Source organism: Alexandromys fortis, unplaced genomic scaffold (genome assembly GCF_014885135.2).
Source record: "Alexandromys fortis isolate MF-2015 unplaced genomic scaffold, M_Fortis_MF-2015_v1.1 scaffold_44, whole genome shotgun sequence".
NCBI classification, from domain to species: Eukaryota; Metazoa; Chordata; class Mammalia; order Rodentia; family Cricetidae; genus Alexandromys; species Alexandromys fortis.
The window spans coordinates 5,300,511-5,320,812 of NW_026067921.1; the positions used below are offsets into that span (position 1 = coordinate 5,300,511).

The 20,302-nt window shown below is 48.5% G+C and overlaps 1 protein-coding gene across 1 annotated transcript in view; it reads right to left on the reverse strand.

The window, feature by feature from the left end:
• Positions 1-20,302, reverse strand: part of Itga9 (integrin subunit alpha 9) — a 299,993-nt gene that overhangs the window by 193,881 nt on the left and 85,810 nt on the right. Inside the window, exon 15 of the mRNA XM_050141583.1 lies at positions 18,969-19,129. Coding sequence (XP_049997540.1) covers positions 18,969-19,129 — 161 coding nt within the window. The remainder of the gene's footprint in view (positions 1-18,968; positions 19,130-20,302) is intronic.

Genomic DNA, 20,302 nt, shown 5'->3' on the forward strand with positions numbered 1-20,302 from the left:
CCACAGCTGTTCAAGAATTTCTTGGACAATAGACAAAAATTAACTCAAAATAGATCACTGATCTAATGTAATAGCTAGCACGGTACAACTTCTAGAAGAATATCTTAAGCATATGTTCATCTTGGACATAGTCCAACATCTTTGAACATTTATTGGGCAGTTAGTCAATGTCAATTACTCTGCTTGGTGCTGGGGAGATGGAGACAAATGTGATAGTCACGAATGCCAAATATCTTAAAGTCTTCCTAATGCTCTTTACGGCTTTATTGTTTAAAAAAAAATCACTCCAAATCTCGATGAATTCATGTGTATTTCTTTCCAGTACTCCTATGGTTATAATCCAAGTCTGTGGAATTTGGAACTCATCAATCAATCAGGTACGGATGTGATTTAGAGCACGCCAGCTTGTCTCTGACAAGACCAATGGAAAGCTGTCTTAGTTTTCATCCATTGCTGTGACAAATACCGCGAGCAGAGTAAGTCAGGAGGGCAGAGGGTTTGCTCCAACTGCAGGTCACAATCTATCACCACAGAAAGAGAGGACAGGAACTCACCAGGGCCCTGAAGGCAGGCCTGCTTTGTCATTCCACACAATACTGTCTCTGCTATAGAGTTCACTCACAGCCAAGGAAGTAGAGCAGAAACCGTGGGGGAAGCTACTTGCTGGTTCGTGAAGAAGCAGACTCACACTTAGCTGGTTTTCTTAGAACAGCCCAAGAGCACTTGGCAGGGAATGGTTCTGCCCACAATGGGCTGGACACAGCTGCTAACAATCAAGACAATCTCCTGCAGCCAAGCCCACAGGCCAGTCTATTCTAGACAGTTCCTCACTTGAGGCTCTCATCTCAGGTGACTCTAGGCTGTGTCAAATCGACAGTTAAAGCCAATCAGAGCAGAGGTACCAAGTCCAGAGAAAACCTAGGCTGAAAATACAAATGTCCTTCAGGAACAAACACCACTGCTTCACCCAGACCTACATATGGGTGCCAAGAGAGCAAAAGAATGGAGAGCTAGCTGTGGCCCTGAGTGACGGGCTGAGAGACGATCAACTCCAGGGAGCTGGCACGATGGGAGAAAGGGGAAAACAGCATGGCCTGTTCCTGTCATAGGCATCTTTCCAAACACTGGTAATGACAAACAAGACCAGCTTATATGAAATTCTTCTTTATTTTCTCACCAAGAGGTGAGAGAATAAAGGAAGAAATGAATTTGAAATGACAGGTACAGATAAATTCCCTAATGGACTAACAAACAAAGAAACTCAGCATACTGGGCTTGGAGAAACAGGCACTAGGGTGGGCGAGAGGACAGACCAGCAGTGGCTGCTCAGGGGTACAGCTAGGAGAGGCGTATGTGACCACATGGCTGAAGGAAGGGCTTTTGGGCTGTGGATATGGTCCAACACTGGACAGGCAGCCATTCACACTGATGTCCCTCTACGGCCAGACGGGTAGAGCTGAGTGATGTCCGCCACAGGTCCCGGTACCCCACTTGTGACTCTGCTCTGAGACCTGGAGGAACCCCAGCAGCAGAGCAGCTGCAGGCAGAGGGTCTGAGGGAAGGCAGGTGTTGTGGTTCCCAGGCATTGAATCCAGGTGGGGAATATTATTTGTGGCACACAGGAAATGTTTCTGCCCTGACTTCAACACAGGAAGTGCTCGCTCAGCAATACGCTCACTTCTTCCATCCGCACCCTGCTCCCACCCCAGCACCTCTAACCCTTGAGTGTGCTAAAAAGAGCTGACAAAAGACTCCCTAGAAGGCTTGTATTTGAGTCCGCGGCTGAGTCAAAGGGAACAGGTTTCTTTATGTGCTCAGCAGGGCTTCCTATGATGTCATCAGAGAGCATGGAGTCCACTAGAAAAATGCATTGCCTTGACATGCCAGCTGGGTACAACGCTGCAATGATGCTATGATGTGGGCCTCTCCGAGGAGAAGATGACAGTCATTGGGACCCTGGCGGGATGCTCTGAAACCCTAAAAAGATTTTCAGACCCTCATCACCATCTTCGTGGCACTCGGGCTCCAAATTCCCCACTTCTAGAACCATCCTTCCCAACCTGTCCAGGAGCAAAGACAGCTTTCTAATCAGTGCCTCTCCAAACCTCAGGGGAGGGTCTATTAGTTGGCGGTAGCAGTGTTTCTATCTGTACGAGTCTGCTCAGGCCTGTCTGCAACTGTTCTAGACCCCCAGATGAAGAAGCATGGCTTTACCCCTGCACTGTCTAGTATGGCAACCACTACCCACATGTACCGAGTGAGCATGAACATGTGGCTGAAATATACACCACATATCACGACCAAACCAGGACAAAATGGAAATGTCTTCGTGATCGTTTTGACATCAGAGGCTGCAGCTTTCTCGTCTAGCGAACTGACAGTCAGTGCTGTACTTGCTGAACTGTGTTCTCCCTACGGACGCGGCTGTTTGGATATCAGACTTTTGAAGGGTTGTGGAGAGTGAGGCTGCTAGGCTGGCCCCTTAAACACTGGATGGTGCATGTGTGCAGAGGGAGTTTGAACACAAACACAGACGGCAGGTGAGTCTGTACAGGGAAGGCGACATGCAGAGACAATGGCCGCAGTAAGTCGAGGAAATGGACGTGTGAAGAAAGTAAGCCTGCTGACGCGCCACTGCTAAGACTTCTAAGGCCAGAACTGTGAGCGAGCGAATGTTATGGAAGTCACCTAAGGGGTGGCTTTTGTCAGGGCAAAGGAATACTTTTAAAAATGAAAAAGATTAATTTTGTCTATTGAACTTTCCTACTGACTACCAGAAAATTTTAACTATGCATACAAACACTGGCATCTACACACATACACACACATGCACACACATGCACATACTCGCATGCACACATACAATCATGCAGTGTTACTCTTGGGTTTCTACAGGGGAGGAAACTGCTTACTCCTGCAGAAGAATGACAACTTAGTGATTTCTCCCTTCACCTAGATCAAGGGTCTCAGGGCTCAGCACCACACGCGGCAGCAAGCCAGCCAGCTGCCTTTCTTTTCAGGTGGTGGTTTGGTTTCTCTTAAAAGCAACAAATCTCTGAACAATTTCCGGACTAGTTTGAGTCACTCTGTTCCTTGTTCCTTCCCTTCCCAGGCAGGGTGAGCTAGCCAGGGAGGTGAATGCCATTGAGCACATCCAACCTCACAATTGCCACCTGCCGCATCTTTGTTATTAAACAAAAAATCCAAGCTGAATAAAGGCTAGCCCGAGGCAGCAAGGGCACCCGCCTGCAGCTACAGCTGAGTGGATTCCCAGACACTCCCTGTTTGCACGCTTGTCACGCTGGCCTTCAGCACCTCTTCACTTCCTCCCACACCAGTCCCAGGAGACTGGGATCTGGCCACAGTGCTTTCTCTCTTATATTTATAACCAGTGGACAGTATTGTTCACGAAGCACTTCTGTATTCTCCGACCCCAAAATGGTTATGTTCATATGGTCTCAGTCACCAAATTATTTCAGGGTTAGAGAAATTTATTATAAGAGAGGAAATCCCACCCTTAGAAGTTCAATCCTTTAGAAAAAGGCCAGCACATGGAGGGTGTGCTTATGTCCTGAGTCTAACGGTGACACTCCCCTGCCGTAAGCCAAGAAAGACAAATACAGGCAGGGAGGAGGTGCTAAGAATGATTGAGTCTGAGGGCTCTGGGGGCCGGTAGCTTGTACGCTCCAGTCAGACAGCAAGTGCCTCAGCAGAGGATTAGAAAGAGCTCATTCTAAAAAAAAAATCTTAAAATTGTTGAAGCCATAGGCAAGAGAGATTGAAAAGGAGGACGGACCCTCCAGTACCCAAAACTCTGCTCTCCTTGGCTCTCAGAGCATGGGTGATATGAGACAGATGCTTGGGGTCCGCAGCAGCTGTTACCTCAAGTTCTCCAGATGCCATGGGAAACCCAGAGACAGGCCACCAGGGCAGGACATGTTCTTCCTCAGGCAATAAGTCACAGGAGTACCATGCCGCATGCGTGACCATCAGGTCACATTATCTGTCCAAGGCCACAGAACTAGTGAGGCACCAGATGGACCTCAAACCCAAGACTCATTGCTCATCAGCTGAAAGGTGTTCAATATGTTTGGCTGTCAATATCAGATCCCTAAGTCTAATTCTGTGATGTATGTAACTGGGTTCTTTGTAAGGTTAAAAAAGAGGATAGAAAGCAGTTAGCATGGGATAGCTAGTGTTGTTAAGACACATCATTTTATTATTAGTGTGTGTGTGCGCATGTGCGTGTGTGTGCCTGCCACAGTGTACATATGCAGGCCAGGAGACAGCCTGCAGGAGTCGATTCTCTTTCTACCACGCAGGGTCCAGGAATCAAACCCTGGTCACCAGGCTTGGCAGCAAGGACCTTTGCTTGCTAAGCCATCTCGCCCACCCAGTTTAAACACTTAGCAGATTCAAAAGGAAAAAGCAACTTGTCAACCTCTTCTTACAATCCTCCTGGGATAGGAAAGGACAGACTTCCTTGGACACTCCTGCATTCACTCCGGCCCTCAGGACATGGGGCAGGGCCTGTTTTTGGAGGAGACCCTTGAAGTCCCTTCTTGGAAGATAAGGGTATATTCTACCTGGAGGCATCCCTGGCTCTCTGCAGTGAGCCTTCTGCCACCCGGCACACACATCCCACAATCAGAAAACTCCGTCCTCAGAACAAATCATGGGGGTGGGGGCTGCTGTCCCAAACCTGCCACTGTCAAGGAGAAGAGGACCACTTTCTCACACAGGCTGTCACATGGATGGTCTCTCGGCTCCCTGGACCCTAAGAAGGCAGAGCTGAGGCAAAGAGAAGGAAACCTCGTCGCAGTGTTCCACTTCCTAAGACGCGTCACAGCGCCTTCCTGTCCCCAGGGAGGAAAAAGACATTCCCAGCATCTGTCCCCAAACTCTCAACTGTTAAAGGAGACCACTCTGAATCATGTTCTGTAAGCTGTCCACCGACAATAACATCCTTCAGGCAGTGACCTAGAAGGACTCACAGGCCACAGCAGCCCTCCTGTTGACACGTACCAACAGGATGCAGTCTCCTTGCCGACTGGAAATATGCTGAGTCCCACACCCAGATGAGGGACTCTCAACTCTGTGCGTGAGGAGCTCTCATAAGACTGGGGAGCTTCACGCTACCTGCAAGAAGGGCTCCCATGACTGGAAAGTGTTAATACCACCAGTGGGAACACTCCCACCCGTGGGGAGCATCCCACCCATGGGGAGCATCCCATCCGTGGGGAGCATCCCATCTGTGGGGAGCATCCCATCTGTGGGGAACGCTCATAAGACTGGGGAGCCCTTACGTTACTTGTGAGGAGGGCACCCTTTGCTAGAAAGTGTCAATACTGCCATTGGGAGCACTCCCATCTGTGAGGAGCACTCCCACCTCTGGGGAGCATCCCCCCAGAACTGTTAGGCGGTCTCCCTCCACCAGTGCTAAGCTCTCGTCTAACTGGTAAGCCCTTGTGCCTCCTGCAAGGAGGTTCCACACCGCCTCCACCCATGAGGATTTCTCTCACCCCGCCTAGCAGGTGCTCTCTCACTGCCAGGATGATGGACGGGAGCAGCATCCGTCCCTCCTGAGGCTCATTCATTTGTGAGAGCACAGTCAACTACCAGTTGTCACCTTTTTCTGTCACTCCTAACTCTGGGCACCTAATTTCTTCTGATTTGGGGCTTCTTGGACTGTGAACCCAGAACAACCATCTCATCAAGGAGCTTGCAGTTCACGTCAGCTCTCTTGTGCTGGAATCCACATCAAGTAGGCCCCCAGGCCCTTTGTGTGCCCGGTACCAGTAGCTTGAAGGGCCTTGTAAACCTGCCCGTGAAGATAAGCGAGGCTCCAAGTCTCTGTTTCAGGTATAAGAGTCATCACGGGAGAGTCGCGTGGTCACGTGCTGCCCCCTTTCCTGTGTAATTCATTATTTGCTTCCTACACTTTTCCTTTTGTTTCCTACCATCTGCTTCCAATCACTTTTTAATCCTCTGAATACCAATGAGCTGTGTCTCGATGCATTCTGAATAGGAAAACAGGTAGAGAGAGAGATGGGTGACACAGAGCGAGGAGCCTGGGGCCGGAGTTTTCCAGACCCCTTCAAAGACCCTGAACTGTGACAAGTCTTCCTTTCTAGGCAGAGGATGCTAATGTTACAATGGGAAGGAAATAGCATACATAAGATCCTGTGGCTGGCAGGAGACCCAGGCCAGCCAGCTCTTGCCATCCTGAGCAGGAGAAGCCTGCAATTCATGTGCTTTGCACATGGTGAATGAGAACGAATTCCTACCCACCCTGGGCATGAGCATCCAGAAAGGGACTACTTCTATATTCCAGGCAATTCCGTAAAAGGTCTCACGCTGTAAACCTAAAAATGTTCCCGCTTTGTTGTTATTGTTTGTTGGTTTTGTTTCTTGAGTCAGGCCAGCCTGGAAGTCAAGATCCCACTACTTTGGTCTACCTGTGTCCTTGGGATCATATGCCTACAACACCACACCCATTTGCTCTTCTTTAAGGACCTGGTGATTCCACCCCACCCTCCACACTGCCACCTTCTGCACAGCTTTAGGGTCCTGAGATAAGAAAGCAGGAGATGCGAGATTACAAAAGTCTTTTAAATAATCAGCTCAGGGTGAATCAACCCGAGACCTTGACTATGGCATCTCAACATCTCCCGTTGCATCTGAGGCCCACATGGATGCAAACAGAGGCAGCTGTGTGTGAATGAACCCAAAGACCCATACTGTACTACATGCTGAAAACTCAGGTTAGCCCGAGTGCAAAGCGGAAAGGTCATGTTGACCTGGGCATGGCTGTTTCTGTCCGCTGGGTCCTGAGGCTTGATTTATGGGACTAATGTCCTGGACACCTCCATGTTCCATGGTGGCATAAACTGAGCTGTCTGCCCAGCGCTCACCTCACCTTCAATAACAACTACACTTCAATAACTGTGCCGCCCAACACAGCAGTTAAGCCTGGCAAGACGGCTCGGCAGAAAAAGGCACTTGCTGTCAAGCTTGCTGATCCGAGTTCAGTCCCTAGAACCCACAGTGCAGGAGAGCACAGACTTCCACAAGTTTTACTCTGATCCAGGCACACACCCCTGCACACAGTGCATGCATGCACATGCACACATATACACGATCCATGAGGCCCACCACGGTGAAATTTAAATGAATTATAATTAAATAAAAGCAAAAAGCCAGTTCTTTAGTTGCACCATATTTCTGGCTTAGGTAGTCACATGTGGCTAGCGGCCAGCGGCCAGCATGCCGGATGTTCCTATCTTCATGGCTGGTTCTTTGTGCTATGAAACTGGTAGAGTTTGCAAGACACGCAGCTAAAACTGACATTTTACATCTGCCTTTTTAAGATGCAGATGATCAACGGATTTTAAGTCACTGGTGGCTCTTTGAAGGGTCTCAGGTTAGACCACCAGCACCCTGAGACTTTGTCTTTCCTTTGTACATGGAAGGCACACAGGGTAGCTGGACTACAGCAGCAGCCGTGGAGTGGGGACAGAACATTCTGAGCGTCAGCTCCTATCTCTGTCCTTGGTGGCCCCCTCTTCTCTAGCTTTTTACCCTGTCGGTGATCTCAGTGAACTTCATGGCCTTTCAAACACGGCCTCTAAGAGAAAACTGCAAGTCTCACTCTTAAAATAGGTTCCGCCTGCACACTACTGACATGGAAGCCACCTCTGACAGCCATGGAACCTTGCGGAAATTCTGCAGGCTCCACTTTGAAAATGTCTTCCAAATTTGACTCCATCTCACCGTCCTAGCTGCTGTCACCCCGGGCAGAGCCACCATCTCTCCTTCTGACCATCCTCAGGGTCTGCTCACCAGGCTTGTTTCTATCCCACTTCCCATCGTCCATTTTAACCCAGCAGCCAGATCGTGTCCTTTAAATATGTAAGCTACACCTGCTCATCTCTCCTGCAGCTCCTGCCTCACTCAGGACACAGGCATGGTCCTTCCTGTGATCGTGAGGCTCCACACAGTCCCACTCAACAGTCTGTTCCCTGACCTCCTTCTCTCGCCGTGCTCCTGGTCTGCCTCCCCTCCCCTGCCTCAGTCTACACACCCAGGGTCCATCACAACACTGCCTCCAGAAGGAGTGTACTGACTCCCGAAGCTCCTTCAAGTGCTGGCTCAAATCTTGTCAGTGAGGTTGCTTGACCACCCTAACTCTTAGCCTGCAGCCCAGGCTGTATTCACCCTGATAGGTTCTCCCCAACCCCAGCCCTCATTACTGTTACTGCATCACCTCCCTCCCTCCACTGAGAGGTCAGCCCCAACAGCAAGAATCTTTTGCAGTTACAAATAAAGCTGAGGACCACCAGCCTAGCGCACAGTGGGCACAATATGCTCACTTTCCGAGTGAGCGAACTGTCAATCAAGTAACATCCTCGAGTCACAGAACCAGCATCAGCAACTTCTCTTCACCCAGAAGACAGACGATTCATCTCGACGAGTTTACAATCCTGTAGTCAGGGCTCAGTCCCTGGCAGCTCCATGGAATTCCTAGCTTACGGCTGGCTCTATGGAATCCAAAGGTATCATGCTTAACTCGCAGGCTGCAGTGAGAACAGACCCCAGCTCTGCAACCCCTTCTAAGGGATCAATGCACTGCCTTTCTAGGACCTAGAATGCACACCTCTGGTCCAGGCAATAGACAGTCAGCAAGAAACTCGTTGCTGTAATCACCTCCATCAAATGCTGACCACCCACCCTCTCCTGGAATAACAGAAACCCAACTGTGGGGAGCCGCACTGAAGTCATAGTGAAGACATGCTCTTCCAAGACCCCAGGTGTGTGTGTGTGTATCCAGATTCGCAGAACACCATTGTTCGTGGTGTTGCTACGGAAAACGTGCACCCTGAATCAACACTGTGAAACAGATCCAAACTGAGGGACCTTCTAGAAACTAGTTGACCTGTCCTGGCACAGAAGATCAAAGCCAAGGAAATCGTTCCAATCCAAAAGGACACGACAACCCAGTGTGACTCAGGCTCCAGGACTGCCTTCCCCTTCAGAGGACACGGGAACCGCTGGAGAAGTTTGAGCTAACAGGAACCTACGCTTTTAGCTTCCTGATTTCAACAATTGTTCCATGGCTACAGAAAAGAAGTTTCTGGTTTTTAGGATCTGTGACTGATGTGTGTAGAGGGAGGTGAGCATTCAGTGTTCAAGGTTCCCTCGAGAGATCTGGAGCAGGAACACTGGCAGAGCAGGAAGACGAAGGTTAGCAGGCAGATGCTTGGTGAAGCCCTCCCAGCGCCTGTGTGCATCTCATAGATTCTTCACTTCTGAAGTGTAATATTGCAAAACAAAAATATTTTATATAATACATATGTGCATGAAGTGTACATGCTAATGTGGGGGGCAGGGGACAGGGAAGAAGAGAGAGAGAGAGAAAAAAACAGGCTCACAACTATTTGTCAAAGGTTTGGTTTGTTCCAAATTAATTTTAATCCAGTGTTTTCCTGGCTGATTTTTAACCCCTCATATAACCTCAGACTAATCAAATGCTTGCTGAGAAAATGACTCCTTTGTTAAAGGGTCTGAAACAATTTCCCAAAGTTCAGAGGTTAAGGGGACTGGCTGCTCTTGCTGAGGACCTGAGTTCAGTTCCCAGCACCCACACAGGAACTCACAATGGTCCCTGAACTCCAGTCCTGAGGATCCAGTGCTCTCTTTTGGCCTATAGTGGTACTGCATTCACGAGGTGCGTGCAGTATGTGCAGGCAAAACACTCAAAATAAAAATAAATCTTTTTTAAAGAAGACACAATATTCATAGACTTACTAAAAGTAAAAAATTTAACTAGGAAGAAATAAAAATCTGGATTTTCATTGTTAGAAAAAAATTTTAAAGTCAACCTGTTTAAGCCCTCAAGATGTTGGTTTTCTTATCCCAACAATAAAGCCTCCAGTTAAGTGTCCTTCCTTAGAACCATCCACCAAGGACTCATCCACATGTGATGGAAGGGTAGGCGTGGAATTCCACATCAGCTAGGTGTCCCTTCCTGATAGCCACCATCCACCATGGACTCAGACATGCGTGATGGAAGGGTGGGCGTAGAAGACCACAGAGCTGGACAAGTCCCAGACACAAAAGCTCTACCTGAGAGGGAGGAGACAGGGCTCTTCCCACACCTGGAATCTGTGTGGATGGGAGTTTGGCAAGGCAACCCTTAGAGGCAATGAGGGACCAGGCAAAGGGCAGGTCCATGGCCAATTGTTCCTGAGCCATATGAAGTTCACTTAGAAAGTCAGAGAATTCCCTCAGTGCCTTCAGAATGGATGCCTCAGGTGGTGTAGAGCCGGGAAAAAAGGATGGCACAATTTCAGTTACCTTATACTCTGTCCTCAGTGAAAGTGATTGCTAAGAGAGGAATAGGACCAGACCTTAGGTCTTACTTGATCAAGTCATGTGGCAAGAACAAAGTGTCAAAAACACGGCTCCAAGAATAGCCACTGCCCCTGTCCACTCATCAGGACTGGGTCAGATTCACGCGGAGAGGAACGCTCCGGGGTCGAGAAGGAGGTAGGAACTTCTATTACCAGTACTTATTCTCCACAAACGCTCCATGCTCAGCCGTTTATTCTTCTTTGACACAGAAGCCTGCAGGACAGGCACTCAACACCACACACGCATGCGACGCAGGGTGAGGAATAAGATCTCAACACGTTTCAATTAAAAACGTAAAAGTGAACGATGATACAGTCTAATAAGCTCAGCCAAAACACAGAGCGCCTCTGAACCAGACGTAAAAACATAGCTGTGGTCTGGCAGTCACACGGACCCTGAACATTCCTGTTCCCATCAGTTTTCAAAGCCAAATGAAACAAGATAAATGACGCTGATAAACAGCTGTGTATACGGCACGAGTCGATGCCAGCCCCTCTCGCTAACAAACACAGTTGGCGTTGTGAGCTCGCGGCAGTCGGCTCTTGCGAGCCTACCGTTGCGTTTCTAAGAACGGCGCAGGTCAGGGCTCAACACACACATTAGTAAAAGGTAAACTGAATAAACCTACGAGTTAAAACATTAAGGTCTCAAATTCTCAAAAGGCATCCTAGTTATTGCTGTGTTTTACTACGGTTCATGCTCCTGGAGGTGCTTAACAGTGCTGGACATGCTATATGAAATAATGTTGTCACACATTTCTCTCAAAGCAGCCTTCCTGGTATCAGGTGGCTGCTTGAAATCAGCCACGGTGAAAATATAACACCAGGAAACTGAGCAGAAGGCCTCAAGTTAGCTGCCCCCGCCCCGATCAAAAGCCTGATGTTAAACATTAGAAGAAGCACACCAGCGTTCTGGAAGGCGGAGCACCCAAAGCGACTGCCTCTGGGCTCACACACCGCCAGAGCTGCTCTGGGGAGTCTGTGGAGAAGCCTTTTACTAGTTCTACAGCTATGGGCAACTTCCTCTAGCTTTGCTCCGTAAGAGCAGAGCGGAGGGCACACAAGTTCTAAGCGGTCATCTATGGAAGCAATGTAGCCATCCTGTGGTTAAGAAGCCAGACTTTCTGGGTTCCAGTCCTGTCTGTCAGCCAGAAGTTCCGGGCAATTCCTCACCTCTTCTATGCCTCATGTCCTAAGCACTACAATGAGGACAATGACAATAACTACTTCACAAGGGGCAACAGACAGCCATCATCACCTCCTAGAAGCCCAGTTTGTGCCAGCTGCTCCTGTGACTGTCACTCAAAATGTTGTGGAGTTTGTTTTTTAAGAATCATTCCCAGAGGGAGGTTAATTACTAAAGACTTGATATTAATTCCTGTGTTATCAGATCTCACATCCCCCTCCCCAGCACACTGTATTACATACTAAAAAGACTCACAGAGGAGCCTGGCTGACCGCCCAAATTTCAATTTCTTCCAAAAGAATGAATGTTTGCCTAAATAAAAGGAAATAGCGAGGCATTATGATACATGCACTGCTGATCCCAGAACTTGAGAGGGGGAGGCAGGAAGATCAGGAGTTCAAGGTCACACTCAGCTACATAGCTCAGCCTGGGATACATGAAACCTCGTCTCAGAAAAGCAAAGAATGAAAGAAAAACAAGCAAAAATTCAAGAGTTTTTTTTTTTTAAATAAACAGGGGCTGGAGAGAGAGTCATCAGTTAAGAGCTTGAGATCATACTAAATGAAATAAGCCAAACGCATAGAGCAAGGTTTGTCTTGTCAGTTTGTCAACAGACACAAACCTAGAGATACAGGGGTGGGGAGATCTGAGGAGCTGTCTCAGATTGGCCTGTGGGTGTATTTGTGAGGCGGCTTTTTCCTTGATCAGTGATTGATGTGAATCTAGCCCACTGTGGGCAGAGTCAGCCCTAGGCAGGGGGGCCAGGGCTGTGTAAGGAGGGCCAGGGCTGTGCAAGCCTCAGGAAGCAAGCTAGTAAGCAGCACACCTCCATGGCCTCTGGTTCAGTTCCTGCCTCTGCATTCACCACCTCTCCTCCTCCCTCAGTGGCAGATGGAAATTTGCAAGCCAAATAAACCCTTCCCTTCCCAAGTTGCTTTCAGTCAGAGCCACAGAAAGCAAACTAGATCATTGGAAGATGGACAGAACTGGAGGTCAGTCACTGCGTCAAGTGAAATCAGCCAAGGTCACAAGGACAAGTGTCATGTGTTCACTATGTGGAATCTTGGAGAACGTAACAGGACTGTAATGGAAGGGACATATTATGGACACGGAGGTGGAGGAGGGAGAGGAGATAAGACAGAATGATAGTGGGGCAGGTTCAGAGCGAATGCCATAATGATACCTCTGTGTAATTAACACGGGCTCATTGAAAATAAATTAAGTTTGGTTGAGATATAACTTATGTAAGCTAACACTAAGTTTCAGTCTACGTGCCAATGAACCTTAATAACTACATCTGCTCACACAGCCACCCCACAGCCATGACCTAATGTGGGGTCCCTCACCCCAGAAGTCTCATTGTCCTTGGTGCTAGTAGCCGCCACCTCTCCCCAAACCTGCAGCCTCCAGAAAACCCTGGTCCATCTTCTGGCGCATTCTAGAATATTACACAAACAAGACCAGATAGTAGGCAGCCTACTGCATCTGGCATCTTCACATAAGGCTTTGGGAAGTCCCCCTGCTGCTGTGTTATCAGTGGTTCACTTGTCACTGTGGAGTAGCACCCATCAGACTTGTGGATGGACCGAATTCAAAGAAGCAGGCGAGTTTTACCTGGGTGCATGTGTGGCTGCTACCGTTCAGAAGGTACTGCGGCTTTCTAGATATTTTAAAGATTTATTTATTAATTTATTTAATGTACACTGGTGTTTTGCCTGTATATATTCTGTATGAGGATGTCAGATCTCCTGGAACTAGAATTACAGACAGTTGTAAAGTGCCTTATGGGTGCTGGAGAATTGAACCCCGGTCCTCTGAAAGAGCAGATAGTACTCTTAACCACTGAGCCATCTCTCTAGCCCTGCTTTCTAGATTTATTAATGAGCATTTGCCAGACATGCTAAGAAATGGATAGGTGTGTTCACCCAAGAGTGGTCATGGGACATTTGTTCCTGTCCCAAGCTCTCCTGCCCAGCCCCTCTTAACACCATCACTGCTTCCTCAAAGATGTGAGCTCCATTCTGTATTAGAAGCTCTAGTGACCCCTAGTTCTGGCTAGCCCGATTAGTCATTCCAAAACAGTTCCACATGCTCGATGTTCATTCTGAGTCCACCATCCCAAAGCAGGAGTTGGGTAACTTGGAACCATTCATCTATATAAGGCAGGAACCCAAGGGAGGCTCCTTAGGGCCTAGGAACCTGGCTGCCTCCTCAGGAACAGTTACATCTTCAGGAGATGAGGTGGGTAGAGGCATGTCAATTAGAATATGACCAAGGCCTCCAAGTGGGCTAATGTTGGCTCTGTCAATGACACTCAGGCATGGTGCTATAACAGGACCATCGTATTTAAAAAGTTATCTCCTGATCCACTCCCTATTCAGTTTTCTGGTGGCATTAGGGTGAAAATACGGTATCCTAATGTTTTCAATTCTCTCAGAGTCTAGCAATTTCCCTTTCGAACATGCAGGGCGGACAGGCGCCTCTACAGGGACTGGGAAACAATGAAAATGGCCAGAATTCAACAACACTGTTTTGACTTCAGTTGGTTTTGTTTCCACAGTTTCTTTCTGTGTCAGGCATGGAATAATTGGTTTTCTGTTTACAGAAGGGTGCGACCCTTTACTTCACAAAAGAGCTAAAAGTCGTCCATCTGCTTTAAAGAAAAATTATGAAATCAAAGAGTTGGGGGTACGACCCTAAGACAGAAAGAACTCAAAAAGCAGGCAAGAGGTGCAGGGCTCTATATAGACCAAGAACTGGACCTAAAATAATGGAAGCGCTAGAGACACAATCATGAACCCAAGGGCCAAGCTATAAAAAATAAAAAGCATGGGAGGCGGGTTCTGGAGAAAAAAGGGACAGGACAGCTCATCAAAGAGTCGGAGCATGTGGCGTACAAGAAGAAGAAACCGAAAAGGTCACCTGAGGTGAGTGCTACAGAGCCCTGCAGCCAAAGGAAGGGCTCTGGGTTGTACCTGTGACCACAGGGTCTAACTAGAGATCTCCCTCCAAACCTCTAGTTAGACAGGAGAGGGGGGTCCTGCTCCAGAGTTGGACTGGTTTGGGGAACAGGGAAAGACAAGTGGGGTGCATGGCATCTGGCGAACAGTCAAGGAAGCAACTAGAACAGCTTTAGTGCTGCCCCAAGAGGAACCTCCCCTCCCTAGGGGTCCCTTCAAGTCAGACCAGGGTACCACACAGCTGGCTTAGGAGGCAGGTACTGGTCCAAGCTGGTCTCCACAGTGGAGAACATTACCATATATGGAGTGAAAAGTTAGGAGGAGAAAGAGGAAAAGAAAACAAGAAAGTACTGAACAGGCTTAAAGACAGAAAGAAAAATGCCTAAAGATAGCCTAAACAAAACACGAGTGGCCCCCATGCCGGCCTGTCTGCTGGCCATATGGCGTGTGTCAAGATGGGGCATTTGCAGTCCTGTCCCATGACTTGTCAGCAGAGCTGAGAGCCAGGCCGTGCAATAGAGACCATGTCATGGTCCTTCAGCATGACTTGCAGACCCTAGGCCATATCCCCAGGCTGGGAAGCCATCACTGCCACACCCCCTCCCCCTTCTAGCTGCCTATCTCAGGCCCCACCCACACAAGCCACAGCCCTCCCAGCTGTTTTCCTCAAACCCTGTAAACCACAGGCTCTGTCTGGGAGCTCCTAGGCCAGCTGGGCCACACTGGGGACAGCTCGCTAGTCCATCGACATTTCCCCTCACTCAAATACTCTACCAGTCCCCAGGTCCGCTGTTAGGGCCCAGATAGTCACTGTGGGATAAAACTCCCCTCGTGGTTGTTGTATGGAGCATGCACTGCTTTGAACATTTCTTAACAGGAGAGCTGGTTCTTGCACCATAAAGAATTGTGATTCTGTCTCTCTCTGATATATGCCACCACCTCATCTGGCTGCATGAAAAGACCCAAGCAGAAATTATAAGGTAAAATTCATTAAAGTCAGTCCGCTTTCTCTCCCTGAACCGGTCCCGAACACCCAAACTCTGGAGCCCCACCACCAGCCGGCAGACTGTTCTAACCAGATCTCAGTTCTGCTCTCATCAACTAGGTTTTGATTGAAAAGCCCTAGGTGTCACACGTGGGGCCCACTAGAGCTAGACGTGTCAAAGGGATGCCAAGCTTAAAGTGGGTTTCAGGAAGTGGCATGGTGCCACAGCACTTGGGACTGAGTCTGAGGCCGTCTGGGAGACACGTGGTTTCACTCCAGCACAGGTGACAGAGTCAGAGTCTCCCAAAACAAACTAATACTTGTGTACGTCAGCTATCTACGTCTTGCTCTGACAAAACACCTGGCGAGCAATCTTAAAGAAAGAAGGTTCGTTCATGATCACAGTTTAAGGGGACAGTCCACCATGCGGGGCAAGTCCCGACAGCAGGGGCTTGAGGCCAGGGGCCACGCTGCATCCAGACACAAAGTGATGAACGCCGGTGCTCAGCTCACTCCTACCTTCACGTGGCGGGCAGGGCGGCCACGCTGCATGCAAACACAAAGTGATGAAGGCTGGTGCTCGGTGCTCAGCTCACTCCTACCTTCACGTGGCGGGCAGGGCGGAGAATGGTGTTGCCCGACTTTAGGGTGGGTCTTTCCACTTCAATCGACCTAGTCGAGGTTATTCCTCACAGGCATGCCTGGAGGTTTGCCTCCCAAGTGATTCCAGAGCCTGTCAGTCTGTCAGCAGTAGTAGCACCCACAACCACAGCATGCTGTGCAGGACTGGGTGATGCCATTAACTGCTTCCTCAGAGATGTGAGCTCCGTTCCGTATCAGAAGCCCCCCCATGACCCTAAGTTCCAGCTAGCCTGGTGAGTCATCCCAACATGGTTCCATGTGTTAGATGTTAATTCTGAACCTACCATCCCAAAACAGGAGTCGGATAGCTTAGAACCATCTACAGAAGGCAGGAACCTAAGTGTCCCCTTATCCACGGGGACATGTTCCAAGACATCCTGCAGATATCTGAAACTGCAAACCAAGCATAATTTCCCCCATAGATACATATCTATGATAAAGTTCATAAATTAGGCAAAGAAATAACCATTAAAAGTAAAACCACATATCCTGTGGCAAATTTATTTAACATTTATTACTTTTTAGATTTTTTTTTCACATAATACTACTGGACCTCAGTGACCCATCATGATTGAGTTCCCAGAAGGAGAAGCCACTAAGAAAGGAGGACGTTGTACATATACTAAAACACAGGTTATCTGAGATACAAATTTGATGAGAAATCTTAAATTTTTATTTGCTATATCTGGTAAGTTTATGAAACAGAATAAGCTAGATCAACCTCTGAGGCAATCTTCCTCAGGTCACCATAGGAACAGCCCTGCCCTAGCCTTCCTCAGAGGCCGCCATAGGAACAGCCCTGCCCCAGCCTTCCTCAGAGGCCGCCATAGGAACAGCCCTGCCCAGCTCTCACCTCACTATTGGTGCCCCCTGGATGCACTTCCCCAGAGCTGGTAGCAGGTTCTCTGTGTCCCTGTCCTTCAGACTTGTAGTTCTTATGAACAATTTGCTATGGATTTTTGAGTCAAAGCAAGAAGTTGCAAAGGGCCTCAAAAGGAAGATTTGTGGAACAGACTCAGCACAAGGAACGCCAGATGCTCCACGCCCTAGCAAGTGTCAAACGGAACCATTTGATACATCTTGAGGTTTGCACATGAGCCTCTCCTGAGCAATCCATGCCCTCAAGGATACTCATAAGCCAAAGGAATCTAAGATTAAGAAGGGCAGGGCAAGTTTAATAAGAGCAGGGGTGGCTTTCTAAGTGGCCAGCAGCCCAAGCCAAGGGCAGCTGGCCCGGGCAGGCCCTGACATGAGTCTGGCAGAAGGCAGAGCCCAGCCCCATTACAAAGCATCTCGGGGTATGAACTCACGGGCTCCAGGCCAGACCTTGTGCTGCAGGCATGAAGGTAATTCTCTACACACAGCCTAGAAGCAGCAGTGACTGAGTATGACCCCAACAAGACAACAGTGGAAAAACACTTCAATCTACAGATCCTACGGCTAGAAATACTACATTAATCTAGATTTATGGCTAGAAATCTCTGGCTACTAATATCACATTAAACTATACAAACCTGGCATTTCTGTAAGTGAAAAATGTCAGAATGTTGGGAATTATGTACGGCCCAACCAATCAAAAAATAATCCTGAGTTCCTTCATCAGACTCCATGCAAAGATTTTCACAGTCACTGCACAAGTTTTATCTTTTATTTTGTTCTGCTTTGAGATAGGGTCTGACCATACGAGCCCAGACTAGGCTGAAACTCTCCAGGCAGAATTTGAACTCGTGATCCTTCTGCCTTTCCCTCCCCGGTGCTGGGGTTGCAGTATGTGCCCCCTGCTCTGGGCAATGCTGGGTGCTAATGGCTGCTTTCAAGGTGAGTATCGAATGCGCATTTGAGAGAGGCAGGGACTCACACACAGTGCTCACACAGCTCCATCCACACCAGGTCTGTGTGCTTCAAGCCCACACACACAGGCCTTACACCAACTGCCCTAGCCAGATCTTGATTTCATGCACCTTCTCGGCTCTCTGTTCTACAGCAGTGACCATGGTCAGGACTCCCATCCAGCACAGCAGATACTCTAGCAATAATCAGAGCCCGGCTTCCTCAATTGCAGGAAAATATATTTAGCAAATACTTTCAAGAGGGGAAAAACGTCTGGAAGTTTATTCGGGGGAAGGAAGGAGACCCTTAAAATGCACTTCTGAAATAAATAGCAAGCAGTCAACAAGAGAACTGTCCAAACCATTTTAAAGCACATTCACTCTGACTGTGAGTTACTCTGCCACGCCGTGGACCACTAAGAAGGCAGCAGGAACTATGTCATCTTAGACTCAGAGCATGGCCACTGACTCTCTCCTCTCCATGAATGCCGACTTACAGAGGCAGGGGATGAAAACGTCCCAAGAGAATGAGACACAGTCAGAGACTGGTCTCTGGCATCCTCTACCCTTCTCAGAGGTTGAGGACAGCACAATAAGTGAAAGGGGACCCATGATACGACTCAGTGGGCAACGCACTTCCCTTACAAACCTCCTGACCCAAGTTCGATTCCCGGAACCACCTAGAGGTAGAAAATAGAACGGACTCCTCAGAGTTGTTCTTTGACTACCACACACACACCATGGCAGACGTGCACCCCTCCATGACTCAATGGTGCTTTAAAATACTAAAGATAAATAAGATGGCTTCAGCTTTGAGCGTTAAAAGAACACATATTAAGAACTAGGATTATGAAAGTCAGAGCCCACACAATGAAACATACGAAGCTCGCACCCAGTCCAAATGACTATCCGTAGAGACCAGATTTGAGGATTAAAAACAGGAGGGAAACTAACCTTGACATGGGCCAGGTAGTGGTGACACGTCTCCTCCATGCTGGTCAGCTGCAACTTCTCTGAGACCTGGCCGGCAGTCTCTCCCAGCAGCACGAAATAGACTCTGGGCAGCTGGCCCTTCTCCTTCTGGGCCACATCAGCCGTCAGATTGTAGCTCAGATCTGACAGGAAATGAAGGGTCAAAGATGTGAGCAAAGATGGACACACAGGGGTGAGAGCACCCAGTACCACAGTTCTGTGGAGACCCCACACACAGTTCACACAGTATAGGGGACTGTCCCGTGCCCACATCAAGAGCTTCTCAGAAGCCTGTGACCAGGCTGTGGAAGAACTAGGATGGCCCTGTCTTCCCAGAGATCCCACACAATCAGACATACAGTTGTTCCCTGTTTAAACCTCATGCCTGTGTGAGGTACCAATGAACCACTAATATACACATATGTCACTACTTTTACCGTGCACAGAGAGGCCTGAGAGGCGAACACAGCAGCAAACCTGTGAATGTAATTAGAAGTCGCTGACTTCATGAAACTGACTTCTGTGGAGCCACATGGTGTGATAAGGGAGCAATTGCTGCAATAATTCAACGTCTCTCACAGATGCCGAGTCATGCTCTCAGCCACAACATCTTCCCATCTGTGTGTCACCCGTGCTGGAGTGAGGAGACCGCACACCAGGGACTGACACAATGAGGTGTCAGTCAACACCACAGGAAAAAACAAGTCCACTTTCATGGAGCGCCATGCTTGGAAACTGAGGCTCAGAGTGCCTGTCCTTCCATCAAGGCTTTGGTCATGGTGGCTCCTACATGGAATGCTCCTCCTGAAAACTCAGTCCTATACCTGAGAGAGCAGTGCCAGACGGGAGAGTGGCCTGCACACAGTACAGAATGGAAAAATGGAATAAAGATGCTCTGATGTCAAAATGCATGCTGGATAAACCCAACAGACCTTGCCTCCATTGCTCTGGGGCATGTAAAGAAACAGATAGCTGTGTGTTTTGTCCAGTAAGATGAACTTCAGCAGATCTACAGCATTGTTCTCTGGGCAGGGGCTAGTCTCTCGGTGAGCCATTTGACTTCTTAGCTCTTTGGTGGATTCTGAGATTACTGTTTTTTTAAAGATTTGATTTTATTTTGTGTGTGTGTGTGTTTGTGTGTGTTTGCATGCTACATGAGAGCAGGTGCCCAAGGCTAGAAGGATGTGTGGGAGCCCCTGGAACTGGAGGTACAGGCAACTTGGGTCCTTTAGAGAGATCAACCACTGAGCCGTTTACTAGCTCCAGGAAGAGTAGTTTTTATGGTGGAGAAACAATAATCCATGGCCCTAAAATGA